At 30.6% G+C, this 17,273-nt stretch overlaps 1 protein-coding gene and 1 long non-coding RNA gene across 3 annotated transcripts in view; one reads left to right on the top strand and one right to left on the bottom strand.

Annotated features, from left to right (window-relative positions):
• The window catches only part of LOC125060240 (organic cation transporter protein-like), a 47,943-nt gene that overhangs the window by 18,867 nt on the left and 11,803 nt on the right, over positions 1 to 17,273 (bottom strand). Inside the window, exon 1 of one of the 2 annotated variants that reach the window (XM_047665039.1) lies at positions 11,050 to 11,228. The exons of the other annotated variant lie outside the window; for it this stretch is intronic. Within the exon in view, the coding sequence (XP_047520995.1) occupies positions 11,050 to 11,122 (73 nt within the window). The 5' untranslated portion in view covers positions 11,123 to 11,228. Of the gene's footprint in view, positions 1 to 11,049; positions 11,229 to 17,273 lie in introns of those variants that run through there. 2 annotated transcript variants of the gene reach the window in all.
• On the top strand, positions 6,810 to 7,348 carry LOC125060253. Its single transcript, XR_007118821.1, has 2 exons — positions 6,810 to 6,984; positions 7,089 to 7,348. It is a non-coding gene; the product is annotated as an uncharacterized LOC125060253 (long non-coding RNA).

Genomic DNA, 17,273 nt, shown 5'->3' with positions numbered 1-17,273 from the left:
CAGTAATATGACGCAGGTTTTGTACCTATCCTTATAGCTAAGTAATTCATTTAGCATACTAAAATTATTCTCCTATAGTAATTTTCGAGTAAACAAAATAACTATTATTTTGGAGGAATGTAAATAAACCTCGTACTAAAAAAAATTTAATTTAATTTTTTAATAAAGTTCCAAAATTAATAAACCTTAAGGTTAAATACAACGTCAACAGTTAAAAAAACAGGAAACTGAGTTATTTTTGGATTTGTTGTTAATTAAATTAAAGCATAAACAATGGGACAAGGTAAACACCTCTCTATATTTTAAATATGCATAGTTATTATTATGCAGATAACTCGTTCACCCGGATTAAACAGACTGCAAAAAAGTCAAGTAGTTTTACTTTTTAGTTTAAAATTTAGTCTTATCTGTTCCGGGGTTTAAATGATATTGTTTTTTTTCCCAGTCTATGCGAATAAATTAACTGAATACAGAATAATCTACTTTTTAAAATATAAAAGATCTGTAATAAAGTCGAAAACCCTATGACAGAGCCGTCTCCGTCAGTCTCCAACGAATTTGACATTTTGATTACGAGAATAGAAATATTCAGCCTTGGCAGGTACTGGTAGGGCTTATTGATAAATACATTAATATTTAAGTGATTAGCGGTGATATTTTTCTTATATTTCCTGTCACAATATCCTAATTTCGTGGGAATATACGAATAATCTCGTCAAGAAATTTAAATTACAAATAAGTTCTTCATATACTTATATGGGAAAATAACATGATCAAACAATAATAAAGGAATTTAACTAAATCAAAGTTACTAAAAAGTAAGCCTGTGGTGTATTTTTTTGTTTTAATCTTTATACCGCAGTGAACAGTACTAATACCTAAGTGATTCTCTTACATAGTATGTTATACTACTAGTTTAATTTATTCAGTAACATTCTTAACGTGTCGTTGCCTTTACTCTTGGGTATATCTGGCCCACTTGATTTAACCTCGAATTTTTATTATTTAAACAATTATTTCTAAGCATTCTTTTTTTTAGGTATTAAGTTTTAAGTTACTATAGAGAACGGATGTAAACAAATTATTGTTATTAAAAATAAGGAAAACATGTGTAATTAGTATGTAAGGACACGAATTCGCAATATGAACAAATGGTTGTGAACAAATCTATGAAAAATATTATACAATATTACAATGATTTTTAAATATATTTTAATTAAACACTTTACATTTATTGCGTGTACGACACAACAACTATTGGCCTAGGTCATGGTCGGTCAAATTTACACAATCATTGCCAATTTGATGCATTTTGCGTCGAAGTGAATATAGTATATACATATATTCCACTACTATATCTTAATTTAATATCATTCGTTCTAAAACAGCAACTAACATCAGTTAGTTGAAAGTGTCTGAATAAAGAAACATTTTAATATCTAAACCATTAATGGTTTTAGCTGGTGTTATATTCACTATTTCACTACTTACTTTACACTAAACAATAAATAAGAGGCATAAAACATGTTAAAAGTGTGTTTGTGTAATAATAAGACAAAATAATCTTGTTATTAATGACACGATATAAATGTAACTATTTTTATCCCTAATGCGATAAAATTATTAAATTCCATGTCATGTTATAATGAATGACAATCATAGCAAACATGACGGCCTAAACGCGGTTAGGTTAGGTAATTCGTTATAATTTGTATATCTTTCTTTTTCTTTTTTGTCTTGTGTGGCCTTTTTGAAAATCATCCTCAACAGGGACGAAAATCGTGAAAAACGTTTGATGATGGGCACGAAGCAATCCTTAAACAGGTAATTTAAATAAGTAATGTTTTATTATTAATCTGTGTATGCGGACGTGTGGGGTGACAGAATTACGAATGAAACGTGTTCAATTGATATCCACGTAGTCACGCTCACACCTCGGCTGCACTGATATTTACAAGTAAGGATAATTTACTAGCATTATTTACCATCTACTTGCTGATTAGAATATAACTGTGTTGGTATATTATCAGGATATCGCTTGGAAAATTTCAAATACCGAGTTGTTAGTTTTGAATAAATTTATTACGAAATCCCAATTAAAAACAACTGCACCAAACTTACTTCATGACTTCGAAACAGTATTATTATAGTGAAATTAAGATTTATTTTAAGGTGGACCAAGGGGAAAAAGAAGAAGAGGGCGCCCCAAAAAAAAGGTGGATAGAAGAAAATTTCTATTTAATAGAAGCGGTAGCAGAAAGCGTTGGGAGAAAGAAAACCATGAACAGAGTTAATTGGAAAAGATGGAAGAGGCCTTTATCCGTGAAGGGGTTCGACGGTACTGAAGGTAGCTAGGTTAACAAGAACAAAGAAATTATAAAATGTAAAAAATCTAATTTTTTTTTTTGTAAAAATTGGAAATTAAACAGACTTTAATTATGATTATTAAGGTAAATATTTATCTTTTAATATTTCTTATAACCCTCGTTAAACCCGATTTAGCCTGAAAGCTTATACAAAAAATGTTAGTTCACAATTAGGGTTACAATTTCCTTCCGCTATAATTTCACTGTACAAAAACAGACATGACATGACATGTGATAAAATGTTTGCAATAATTAATAAAAAAAAAGAAAGTATTCTAATTTTTGACTTATCATTATTCCATAGATGATAGAAAATCACTTCCCGGCAGGTTGGTTGTTGTATAGCAACGGAGATTAAACACTTCCAATTCCCGACGAAATTAAATTAATTCAAATGATTCATGAAGATTTCATTATAACAAAATCCTTGGCAGCAATTAGAGTTTGTTGATCTCCGAAGCGCAGTTTTTATATCCAGACATATTAAATAATATACTTTAGTATTCATTTTTGAAATAGACGAGAATACGTAAAAAGTGATTCGTTCGCGTGTGACCATTTACAATCAAATAATGCTGTCAACCATATAACGGCATGTCAAATCCAATCATAGACAATCACAGACAAGGTGTCATGGTTCCGCAGGTGTGCACGAGCAGCGGCCCGTGTGCCTGCACGTACCATAAAAAGCATTTTAGATCCAAGCCGTCCCGTGTGGCTTGGTTAACTTTTTCAAACAAGTTTAAAAATACATATTTAGTAGGTATTGTACGGTAGAATTCTTGAATAGATATTTTTACGACAACAGTAACTTATGTTTTTTTAAACTTAGTTTTTTTTCTTCTATATTATCTCTAAATTAATTAGAGATATTTGATTGCTATTTTGCATATTTCTTTGTTCTCGTAACTCGGTCGTTACGAATTACGAGTAAATATCATTAACCGCCATAAAACTGATAACTTAACGATTTCATAATTGAATACATGATAAAGGTTAAAAAGTCAAATGTGCCAAAATAAATAGGCTAAGAAAGATAAGAATCAAAGCAACTTATTAAAAGTAACTAGATTATTATTTGAGCATAAACTCTGCTTATTATCAGCCATATCATATAATATTATTTAAATATTTATTAAGCGAAAACATAAACGAGAAAGAGAGAAATAAAATTTATAAATTATATTTGTTTTTCATTTTATTGATGGTAACAAATCCTCGACTTCCACCATTTTGTTTTCCAATTATGAAAGTATGATTATTTAATCATGCGGCATGTTTAATAATAATTTGTCTATCCCGTGTGCATAAACATTTATAACTATCACTAAGCCAAATCGCGTTTTCTTCTGTAATTTTAGACCCTACAATGTTAAATTAGGCAGAATATATGTTCATTGAACGTTAAATTAAGAAGGTTTCGAATTATAACACATTTATTTATAGCTAGATGATCTGGTGAACTTCGTATCACCTACATATATTTCTGCAAAATATGGCTAAAATTTAATACAAAATGTTTATCTACATTAAATGTAACATAGTTGTGATTCACCACTTGATAGGTTGCCATAGGTTTTAAACAAAAAATTTAATGTCTGAAGTTTATTTTTAAAAAGACATATTTCTTATAATAAGAAATATTTCCCAGCTAGAAACAGTTTTTATTGTTTTTAACATTTTTCTTTACTCATTATTAATATTAAACGTTTAAACCTTCCCGTCCGCAAATGTTTCAAGATAAAGATTAGCCAAATCGGTCCATTCATTCTCGCATTTAGCAAGACGAACGAACAGCGAAATTATTTTCATATGTATAGATTTCTAAAAATGTGGTGTTTTTAGGACAACGCCTTGGCCTCGAATATTTTCTAGTTAATTCAAGTTTGTGTACACCAATTTTTGTCAAAGTACTGTCTTTGTCAAGCTAAGCGGAGGCTATTGTAATTGGTTTTTGCTGTGTACAACGAATTGCAAGTAATTAGTTTTCCTTTTAAACCATGTTCTATACACGTCACATCAAGGTTATATCGTGATAAATATTTAATAACATTAGCGGATGTAAAAAAAACAGTGCCTAAAACCTTTCTAGGTTTCTCAGACTTCTGTATCTGCTTCATGATCTTAAAGGCATGTAAGTTCCACAACTGAGCGTTTTCTAAGGCAGATTTTGCCGCGCACCACTACTATGTGGAACCAACTGCCCACTAAAGTATTTCCGAACCAATTCGACTTAGGGACCTTCAAGAAAAGAGCGTACCAATTCTTAAAAGGCCGGCAACGCACTTGCGAGCCTTCTGGCAAAGTGAGTGTCCGTGAGTGGTGGTATCACTTAACATCAGATGAGCCTCCTGCCCGTTTGCCTCCTATTACATTTAAAAAAAGTAATCAGCCTTCTATGCCTGACACACGCCATCGACGTTTTGGGTCTAAGGCAAACCGGTTTCCACTCGATGTTTTCCTTCACCGTTCGAGCAAATGTAAAATTAGCAGAAAGTCCATTGATGCATAACTGGGAATTGAATCTACGACCTGACGACTGATGAGAGTCGCTAAAGCCACTAGGCGAATATTCTTAGCGGATATAAACGCAAAAATATTTCTTCATGGTCTGTCGATGACCACGGATAGCAGAACTGGAAACATTGAACTACGTAAAAAATTTAATAAATATACATAAATTTACGTAAGTTAACAGATATTAAATAAGAGATTTATTTTAATATAGCTCTTGCAAGGACTCGCATGCATGCATTTATACTTGTTATAGATTTAAAATGTGTGTGTAAACCAAATGTAAAATTACGATTTCAAGAAACCTTTGATTGACTTGGTTAGTCAATCAAAGGCATTATAACGTAGATGTTAGATATGAGTTAGATATAAAAAAGCAGCCTTGCGATTCTGTAACTCACTTTTCAAACTCACACATTCTGATAAATAATAAACTACAAGCTCCCACTTTTTCAGAATGCCAAATCATAAAATGACTGCTTCACGACTGATTTGAGAGCGACCGCCGATGCGAAAACCGCTGTGTGAGTTACAGAATCGCAGGGCAGGTCCAATGTGGATTTGAACCGCTAGAGAAAGCCAAGATTGGAGGAGGCCTTTTTCGATATTTATCATGTAAGCTAAACAGCATTAAAGGATTTTTATTTATTTTATAAAGGTTAGATATACACGAGTGCTATAATCTGATAGACGACAGACAGCGGTGTAGTTTAAATTAATTTATCGCTTGACTGGCGACTGGCGAACGAGGGGTCGTCGAATGGAGCACATATTAAAGATCGATTGTCATCCAGTGATTGATATGCAAAACATCGGTTGTGACTTCTGCCGAGTTAAATAAGATTTTCTGCAATATCTATGATATTTTATTTTGCATGTGTTCTTTTTTTATTAATTTCCCTTTTACTGTTTACATATGTTTTAATTGCTTTGCGTTGTTCCATTCGTTTTGTGTAAGTAACTTTATGTCCTATGTATTTTTGCAAATTTTGCGCTCACCTTAACTTATTAAATTTATTTTTTTCTCACAGTGGTTGCCTGGAAGAGATCGCTCGAAAGAGTTGCCATTCTATTTAATGAATTATTTTAATTGTATTGTATTTCCATATTACTGCAATAAAGTAAATAAATCATAGCTAAACTTTGATAAACATAGCTTTTTTTGATATTTTTCAAAGAATCAAAAACGTCATAGTTGTAATATTCCGTAGCTATATTAAGTAAACATATTTCCTATCAGCATTTTTCGTTTTACTGTTGTTACACAAAGGGAAACAATTTTAGAATAGGTTCAACAGTTTTGAGTTTTTATTGGCAAAACATACATGTTAATGTAGGAACATGTTTGTACGAGTAATTCCCAAGCCATATATAATAAATGGTACAATTAGGAAGAAGTTTTTGTGACATAATCACGCGGCCATAACAAGGGCTCACAAAATATTAGTTTATTTAAATAAAAACGACCTTTAGGACTGTGTTGTTGAGAATAATAATAGTTTATTGTATTTTAATGGGTATCACTAATTGTTATTATTATTTCTTACGTTTGTGTTAAGTACCACGTTTCTCAAAATGTGATCATTAAAATTTTAATAATTTATCAAATTGATATGACAATGAAGTCCAATTAGTAAAGATATAATATATGCATTTTCAGCACTAACTTGTGAACCTAAGAGTTAAAAGATCGATTCTATTTAATAAGGGTAATTAAAATTTAAAATTATAAGGGTAATATTCTTAAGCAGTGTCGGCCTATAGGCCCATAGGCTTTAGCGTGCGACTCTTCTTTCTACATTAGGAATTTAACACTTGCTCGTGCTGTCAAGAAAAGCATAATGAGGAATCGGGCATATCTCAATGGGGAAGACCACTAGAAACTTTTCCAGTAGAGGGCGCTGTATGTTTGTTCCATAATCCATTCAGTTGATCGTCAAAAACTCTCCGTCTATTTTATAGCGTTTTTTTTTACGAATCCGATCTACCTTTGGTTAAAACAAGTTTTTCAACATGTATTCTGCTTGGAGAATAGCAGATCTAAAGAATGAGTTGAAAAGGAGAGGTGCTTCGCGGCAGGAAAGAAAGCGGATTTGGTAGCGAGGTTATAGTTTATTATTAGTTTGTCGTCCTTGCCCAGCTACCAAGAAACTTGTTATGACTACTAGAATACTACTTAAGATATCATACATGAATTTCTTGTTACAGATTGGAGGCCTACGACAGTAATTTCAAAGACTTGTGTCTATTATTACCAAGTTCAGGGCTAATTATTTGTTACAAAGAAGACATTTTGTAATTTAATTATATATACATTTAAGGATATAACTGTTTATCAACAGAGATGAACAATTTATTAATATTATGGTAAAAAGCCTGATTGATTTTTACGAAAATTGTTTCAAGGAAGCCATTTTTAATAAGTATATATATAGAAATTATGAATAAAACCCATTTCAGAATCATAATCTTTGTTTATTTTCAATACTTTCCCTGAAATTTATCACAAAAAAATATCGCGAAGTTTTATAATTTACTATGGAGTTTGACAGCTCCCTTGGAACAAACATTTGGCGCCCTCTACAAGGAACTATTTGACAGTAATCTTCCCCATTCAAACAACAACATGTTTCAGACAGACTGAAGACTGATGTAATCTGGACCAAGACCACAAGGGTAGTAGCGCCACTGGATTATTATTAAGGGTGAAAAAAAAGTAAATGCGATACTGTTGTTCCTTAATTTTTTTTAGACTAGGCTTTGTTCGTTTAAAAGCGCGAGCCTCATAATTCAATTCAAAGACTTGCTATGACCAATTTAGTTCCTACTTGTGTATCACAAAAAGCTGAAGGTAAACACGTTGTGTTCTTAAATGCCTACACCTCAAATGCATACTAAGCTACTACGGAATAGGTAATTTATTCCCAATTTATGATTAACAAAATATGGACGTGTATTATGTCGAATCATTCGCATTACTTACAAGAAATAAAATGAATGACATCCAAGCAACCTTAACAATGAATCATATCACCTCAGTCTATGCTATATGACATATTCCTGGCCCTTTCAATTAATATATTTATAAGAAGTACGTAACTAGCCCTCTACGCAAGAATAACTTTGAATCCGCAATAAAGAATGTACACTTTCGATAACGATTAACCACGAAGTCATGGAGTTAACATTTTTCTATGCCAGCCTTATTTATTCTCACGATCTAAAGACAATTCTTAGATTTATTAATATTATAATCGTGTGCATAAATACATAGTTCTCTGAGTTCATGAGAAAAACCAATAACGCAAGATAACACGACAGTTTAAAAATCACGTTCAATGTTTTTAAAACCATCAAACACGTTGTTAATTATGATGCTAAAATAAAAGACTTAAATATCCGTAAAGTATTATAATTGGACACGGAAAATGCTACTATAATATGTATATATAACAATTAAATACGCGCTTTTAATTAAACAATTTTATAACCACCTAGGCTAGATTAAACTTAATCTTGTTGATCATAATCGCTAGTATTTTATATCAAAATAAATAAGAAACCGCGTCTTTCAAAATCAGATTAATGTTGCATTTACCAAGGTTATACTAAATCCTTGTTATAAATAATTCAGGTAATCTAATCTTAATTGTAAATGATATGTATTCGTGCTAGGATTTAATATGACTGTTAATACTTAGAATTTATTTTAACATAAGATTTGAAAAAAGACCAGGATTACCAATACAGCTGGCCATATATGTAGGGAATATATATGTGCGTAAGTATACACGCGCTCTCTATCTCAAATATCCTTCCCAGCACGCCTTTCTTCCACATAGATTAGTTAATACAAATCTATTGACGTTGGCTAACGTGGTGTCGCGAGAAATTGATAAGCGGTGTCAGGTAGATATTGTGTCAGCATATTTGGATTTTCACAAAGCGTTCAATCAAGTAAATAATGATATTCTTCTCCAAATAGTTTCCTTAAGTTTTTTTTTGTTACCTATTAAATCGTTACCAATATGTTAAACATGGACAATGTATCTCGCAGCCATATCCAACAAGTTCTGGTATTAGCCAGGGTTCAAACCTAGGACCGTTGCTATTTTTGATAATGATTAACGACCTTCCAAGCGTTATTAAATCTTCCAAAGTCTAATTATAAAATAAATAATTTTACATTTTACTACAGTTACTTTAGTTAACTTGTTACATTTTTGTATGTGATTATAAAATATAACGGTACTTTTGAATATTGTACCTTATCAACCACTATTGAAACAAATAATATATTATTATTTTAAAAACTGCACTGGGTCTAATAACCGTAATTATAACAATAATAATTTCTTCTTGCACTTTACTATATCTATTGTTTTTTATTCCCTGCTACTATATGTATTGCTTTTAAAAGATCGCCCTAATTATATGTAAGTCTACTTTAGTGTTTAATCAAGTGTTTAATAAAAAATAAATAAATATATATTATATTTGCAAGCCTTTTTTTACAAATATGACTTGTGTCAACCGTAATAGAACAATACCTGTTATTGTTACGGTTTAACTGACAGCTGACTTTTGAAGTATTAAATTCAATAGAACCTTTTGTTGAATAATGTTTTTGTGGTTTTGGCTTACCACAAGCTAATTGTTTTAAGATAATTGAATATTTATAAAATATAAAACACAGTTAAACGAGTATAAATTTTTGAGACAAAGTCCGCTGATGATTGTGAAAATCACTAAGAATTGTATCCATCATATAATATGTGTAATGTGATAAATGAGATTGAGATTTTGAGATGAACTACGGGACAATAATTTTAAGACATAGAAAATGTAACATTTCGAATTATCTACACGTAATTTACGAAATTGAGTACCCAAATCTGTGTCACTCTAATATAAAAATTCTAACTGAAAATATCAAACTAATTATATCATGAAATAAAGCATAAATCTATACATTTGTTATAATGCTATTTAAAACTATAATTGTCTATCTCAATGTAAAAATATTATACCATAAATTTAGGACTTCCTTCGAATAATAAAAGTAAATTCTATTCGTGCAACTTTCTGTACTAAAACATTGTGAGAAAACCAAAACAACCTTAAAACCGACTATACTGGAATCCTACTAAAGAAATATATAAAAGAAACTGAACTTTGAGATCAAAATCCAGTATAAGTATTCATTATTTTAATCTGTTTATTAAAATAATGAATGATGCTACTCTAGATGCTGATAGATCATATTGTCAACCAAACTATATATGTATATTGTATATAGTAGACAAGTATTTCTGTAATTGCTGTTATTCATTAATGTTATATTCATGACCAATAAAATTGTTGCGATGGAAACTAACTAATCTGACTCCAATAACATATTTTAAAATACGGAATAGTTTTAAATGCAGTAACATTTTTTGATAAAAAGTACGAAGTACCGTTTGTCAAAATCCAAGTCTTTGACAGAGGGCTGTCATACTGTAAAGTCAAACCTTAAACTACACTTTTCAAGCGAATGAAGTCGAATGCTAGTTTTATCACACGTGAAAATTCATATGTGTGTTAAAATAATTCACAAAGTAACTTTAAATAAAAACTGTGGGAATTAAATGATAATTAAGATAAAGCGACTAATTTATATCTAAATAGGCCGTTAAACAATGCTAAGATTCAATTGACTGTCCATGTTATTTGATTTTTTATTCATAATCGAGTTTGATATATAGTTCAAAACCGTCCGAACACTGAATTTTTTGCCCTAATTTTCTTTTAAATTTCAAAAAGATTGTTTTACCGAATATCGAACAGCAGAACCTATAAAACGGGTGCTGCTGGCGATATTAGCGGGAAGGCTGGATTGCCCTTACATGGACTGCATGTGCCCTTTTTTATTTTATGATTTAATATACGAGTACTTTTAAGCTAACCTACTAATATTTAGGACAATATTGTAACTAATAATAACGATATTGACTTCTGATTGCTTGAATAAATAAATTATTAATTTTTATCATAAAACGAAGAGAATTTAATCTAAAGATATTTTAGGTAAGTTATTAATATTTTACAAATTCAAGTTCAATTATAATTTAATTATTAAAACATTATTATTTAAGCGATGGCGGTATCCCATCAAGAAGAAACTTACTTCGAAAAAGTCCCATTTTGAAGCATTTCCTCATAACATCAGGAAAAGAAGTCATTTTATTTATTCTCACCATAACATTGAATATTTCACAGAGCACTATTTACTCATTTCGTGTATTTTGTAACAATCTTACGCGAAATGCGCGCGCGCAACAGTGGATCGTATTAAACTGATAGCAGGCGGAATTTCGCGCGAACACAGCGCTCATTGCCACTAATAAAAAACACAAGGAATTATAAAATGCAAGTACAAAGGAATGGACAATACAATTATACCACTTTTTATCCCCAAATTTATGCTAATGTATGACCTAACCTGAAGATCTAATTGCAAGAAATTATCACGTTTAATTTAAGGTTAATTTTTAACTTTAAACTAAAATATTTTTTTTTGTTAACTTTCACCTCTGTTACTTACAGTTTCGATGAGTTATCCTATCCAAAATTTAACAATAACTTATAATTTATATTAAGAATTATGTTGGAAATAGTTATTAAGTATAAAGAATGCTGTGGTTGCCCGTTTTGTGCAATTAGTTTTATTGTTATTATTGTTTTCCTAGATTTTAGCCATTACTGTAATGTTCGGTGGCAAACCTTTTTAAAATAAATAAATTCAACACAGACACTATTTTATAGATCTATATTTAATTCATAAACGTAAATTTCCCAACGTATTAAAATGTGTCCATAATACTTTACAAGCAACTAGATTTTTTTATGATAAATAACTTAGTATATGTCTTCCTTGCAATAAAACAATAATGCTATTCATCAAATTTATTTTGAGTAAAACATTTTTATCTGTCATTGAAGAGCAATGGTCTAGTTAAAACACTTCTGATTTCTGTATCTGTTTCACTGATATACGTATATATTATAGGAAACGAGAAATGGTGCAAATGGAAATAAAAGACAGTTGGTGTTCGATGAATAAATAAAGAAGTTTCACTTCAAAAACGTTTAAGAAAAATTCGTTACCTATACTGGAATTTTTATACCACCTGAAGGAAAAATATGCAGTAGATATTGTAATCAAAGGGATCGTAATTTAAATAAAGTATCATTTGTGTATAAGTTTTCGACTATTTCATTATTCCTGCAAATCTCATATAGTGAACTGAAAACGGTTCGCAAAAAATATTTAATTCCAAACATGCTTCTATAATTCGTATTCTAATATAAAGAAAAATATCGAACTTTTTGAAGTTAGTTTTTCGGCCTTCGCTGACCTTGACTTAAATTGTATTAATAGCGTATTTGAAAATATTTCTCCCTTTCCTATAATTAATGTATGACTCATATTTATTAAGAAATGTTCTAATTAAGTTCTTCGCGTTAGTCCATACTAAAACCATTATCAATTATGATCATTATTTAATTATGCATTAAATAAATGTCCTCAAAATATTATAAAAACTCCTGTAATACAAACATTGCTATTAAGTTCGAATGTCAGTGACGTGAATTTAATTATTTCCTAAAGGTAAGTGTACTTTTCAATTATTATTTTTATTATAAATATAAGGATTGCAAAAACATTTCGTACTTGTTATATTAATGATTTTTGTAATGTTCTATGTTGTTTGTAATGGCCGTGTCTGAGTAAGTTATTGTGTGTTGTACTGTTGTACTGTACTGTGTGTTGAATAAAATACTTAGCATTTTTATATATTTGTTCATATATTCGTTGAAAGTATTTATCTGCATACATTAAAATTGGTATAAAAAAAACTGAGATGCTAAAACAAAATATACTAACAACATATATAACATTTTTTTTTTATATTATGTAAACACTGGACTTAATTAAAGTAGTCATCAAAGTGAAAACACTAGATCTTCATTTATCGAACTTATTGTATAACTTTAGTCTCATTATGTCTTTCTTTCATTATTAAAATCAACTTATCTCGAATAATTGTATTGTAGCTCTTCACCAAATAGATGGTGATTCTTTGTTTATCTAGAAATATGTTACAAAATAGGCGCGATAAATATAGATATGAAACGAAGAAAGAATAAGTGTTGCTTTTAAAAAAATATACAATATACATACCTATTTACAATTAATTAAAGGACCACTTCTATTGTAATTATTTCACACTGTTAGTATAGCTTTTTATTGGTGAAACAAACAGTTTTTTGAAATTTTTCATTAAATAGTTAACTCATAATTCCTCTTCAAAAATTAACGCCTGCTAAAATTTTACAGATGTCATCAACCATAATATTTTTGGCGTGTTGTGTCATCGCAGCAAACGCAGCCACCACTCAGATAAAGCGAGACTTGACTGCTCTTGGGTTAATGGGTGAAGACGACCAAGAAGATAGTTTAATGTCAATCATATCTTTTGTCAAAACGCAGATAAAGACCTTCATAGAGGACCTGCTATGGGAGGCTTTTAAGTGCATAAGGACTATGATATTAACATTCAAAAGAAAAGTTTTTAAGAAACTAAAAAATTACACCATATCTGACATTTTTAACTTTTTCTTTGAAGGTATATTTGAGTTTGTTAGTGATGAAGATTCAGGATTAGAGGAGCACCATCATGCTAAAATGGTGCCTTTGGAACCAGCTTGGCTACCACACAATAGTACTGCTGATCCCTATATAATTAATAGACTTATTCATTCGGGAGAAACGTAATTTCTTTTGGGACGATTTTTTTTTAATATAATGCTTGGTAAATGTAAACAGAAATCTAAACACAGACCCACTGTTTTAACTAAATCTTCGGATCCTCTTAACGCTGTGATGAGTAGGTCAGAGTTTTTGTTAAGCTTATAATAAGAGTAATTTATTAAAGATAAGGTGTTAGGTTAAGGTTTTAGATTTAATTGAAAAACAATATTTATTAATAAAAAGTAAGTTTTAAAACATTATTTTTAAAAATCCTTTGTTTACGTTTAAACAAATTACAACAGTAGGTTTATAGAAGAGAAAACTGACACGTGCTATATATTAATGTATTAATCAGTAAACACGTTGTTGTATGAAATTTTAGATAGTACCTACTTCTACTTTTAAATGTAAGAAATCATAAGGTTTCGGGCATTGGTTTAGGCATTTTCGTAACTAAATTTGGTTATTGAAAAAAATAATTATAAAAAAACTTATTTTTAAATCCTATCCTTACAGAAGTTAACATAATAAAATTTAGGCAAAGCAAAAATGCTGACGTGAAGTATTGCTAATTTATTCTTATAAGAGCTGTACGATATTCAAAAAGTTAAGTTATATGCTATGCAAAGTATGTGCGAAAATAAATGTGACGTTATTATATATAGTCTGGCCATAAATACTGTTACAATTAAAAATAAACAGAATATTACATTGGAATTTGGAATCTGTCGTTTTTATATGATAAGAGACGTGCTGATTATATCTTAACTGATAATTTAAAAAAGAATAGGGTGGTAAAATCTAAACAACTACTGAAGCTTTAATACATATCAATATCATTATTATTATTTATTATTTAATATCATATCAATATTTTATTAAGTAATTACCATTTTTTTTTGTTGGTTTTGTATTTTTATAAGGGCACAGCACCAAGACCTTTTTTCTAAGACAGATAGAGACAATAGTTTAAAGAACTTCATTTTTCTTATGATTACACAACACAAGCTACCTAAGATAACCCATACCTAGTAACCTATTTCAGGGTTTAAGTACAAAACTTGGTTCTTTAATCAGATAAGACGGATACATTTTTGGTAAACTGTATAGTTGATTTTAAGCGAGAAAGGTGTCATGATCATGACGAATATTCAATGACATTGGCGTTAATAATTTCAGCTCACCTTCAATTAAGTTATTATAATTAGATGCCCTCGTTATCTAACGAAACATTTCAACTAAAGTTTTAACATTAATCTGCTATTGCATTATGTTTTTATTATAAATGTTTAAGTATTTTGTTTATTTTTGCATTCTAAATTATGGAATAAACAGTCCATAAAACACAAACCCATTTACTCCCGCTATGATTACTACGTGGTCATATCCGGTTTTCTTTTAAAAAAATAGTGGCGCTACAACCCTTGTTCTTGGCCTTAGAGTTATGTATCTTCTTTGATATTTTTTTAATAGGCAAGTAGGTGCCGGACACACGGCGTCGACTTTTTGGGTCTAAGACATGCCGGTATCCTCAGAATCTTTTCCTTCACCGAAAAAGCGAGTGTTCAAAGTGCACATAGCCAAATAGGAGCTTTGGTGCACAGCTGCCACATCAGGGATGAGAGTCAACACTTCTCACCTTTCTATTTTTCCCTAATTTATTGCCAGTTCTCAGTTCGTAGAACGCAAGAGAAGAACTGGAAGAAATGTAAAATTAGAAGCATTTAATCTATATTTCTTTTTTGACGTTCATAAATTTATATTGTGTTACCTATATGAATAAATGATTTTGACTTTTAACTTTTTCGTTTGCCTACTACGTTTCTGGTTTAGGCTACAAAATTGGGCGTCAGTTTCAGAATGGATATTTCCATTGTGTTAGCATGACAAGATTTTCCGAATGTCCGTGTTCCATGTTTATCATGCATACATAAATGTATAACAACACAATATACTACGTTAGTACTGAAGATGTGCGTAGATCGGCCATAGCTCTCCATTGTTTACAAAATTGAGTCATAATGTGTAAATACATAGCTTCTATGATATTATAATGAACAAATACAATAATACGTTTGTAAAAACTTTTAAAACATAAACGTGTATACATAAATCCTATAATAGTAGTTAAATACAAAGCTAGGTTGAAATTTATTTAAAGTATATAAGTACATACATCTATTATACGAGCAGTGTTGGCCTAGTGGTTTCAGCGTGCGACTCTCATACCTGAGGTCGTAGGTTCGATCTCTGGCTGTGCACCAATGGACTTTCTTTCTATGTGGCATTTAACTTCGAATGGTGAAAAACATACTGAGAAAACCGGCTTCCCTGAGACCCAAAAAGTCGACGGCGTATGTCAGACACAGGAAGCTATTTACCTACTTGCCTTTTATATTGATCATGAAACATATACCGAAATTTGAAGCCCAGATCAAAAAAGTTTGTAGCGCCACTGATTTATTTTTTATACGTACAAACATAATTAAGTTACAAAGAGATATATAAATGAACAACAGTTATTCATTAGCAAAGGTTCCTTGTTACAACTCTATTTTTGTTAAATGTAGCAAATTCCACTCATTACATAACTAATTAAGAAAATGTGTATTTAATATATTAACATGAGTTGAATTAATTAATGGTAACGAGCAAAAAATATTTTTATTGCAACGTTTACAACAAAACAAAGGGAACTTATGTAAAACTATATTGCTGCATTGTACTGCATTTTGGAGGGTTGCGACAACCTTTGTTTATTCTAAAAAAATATTTTAAATAATATAATCCACAAAGTTGGTATCTTCGTTGCAAACATCCTTCTTTATTTCGCTATAAATATTTGACATTTTACATAATATAGCGAAAAATCTCTGATTGCATGCGTTCCACAGGACAATAAGCAGTGGCGGATTTACCAGCAGGCTGAGTAGGATAGAGCCTAGGGCAGCAGATTTTTAGGGCGGCATTTGGGAACCGATTTTTTTAGCTATTTCATAGAAATGAAAAGATTTCTGCACGACGGTTTTGATGTTTTACAGATAGAACTGTTGTCTGCAACAAATTTTTCCAATAACTTTCACCTCTCATTTTTCATTTTACATTTAGTGTAGCGAACTTCCATATTCTAGAGTAAAACAGCTAGTTCGCCGCCCCCCAACCAGTAATCCACCTCTGCGCTCACACTTTGTATAAGAAAAAATCAAAGCCAAAATTATGTCACGTGCAATTTAACGAAACTGCTGGATTGTAGAGACAAGGACTAACTTCACAGCCTTACCTTGAAAATTTCTAAATCCGCCAGACAAGAAGCTCTTATTTTACATAATGTAGTAAATGATTCAAATCATAACGTTCAGATTATAAACATCACCAAGAACTTTCGGAAGTACGTATAGTTATGGAAGTACAGATAGCCACATCAGTTATTGTAATGCTTATGTCAAAATTTGTATCTAATTTATCTGTTTGCGCGATTGCGCGAAATACAGGGACAGGTAGTGGTTTGTGTATTCCAAAAGGTTTTAATTAAATTATAACTAACTGTATTATGAACGTGAGCAGTGTAAGCTTGCGTTTTCAACTGACTTACTTTT

The sequence above is a fragment of the Pieris napi genome, chromosome 2 (genome assembly GCF_905475465.1).
Source record: "Pieris napi chromosome 2, ilPieNapi1.2, whole genome shotgun sequence".
In the NCBI taxonomy this organism is placed as follows: domain Eukaryota; kingdom Metazoa; phylum Arthropoda; class Insecta; order Lepidoptera; family Pieridae; genus Pieris; species Pieris napi.
The sequence above is the reverse complement of the archived record's forward strand: the minus strand, read 5'-3'. Positions and strand labels throughout refer to the sequence as shown.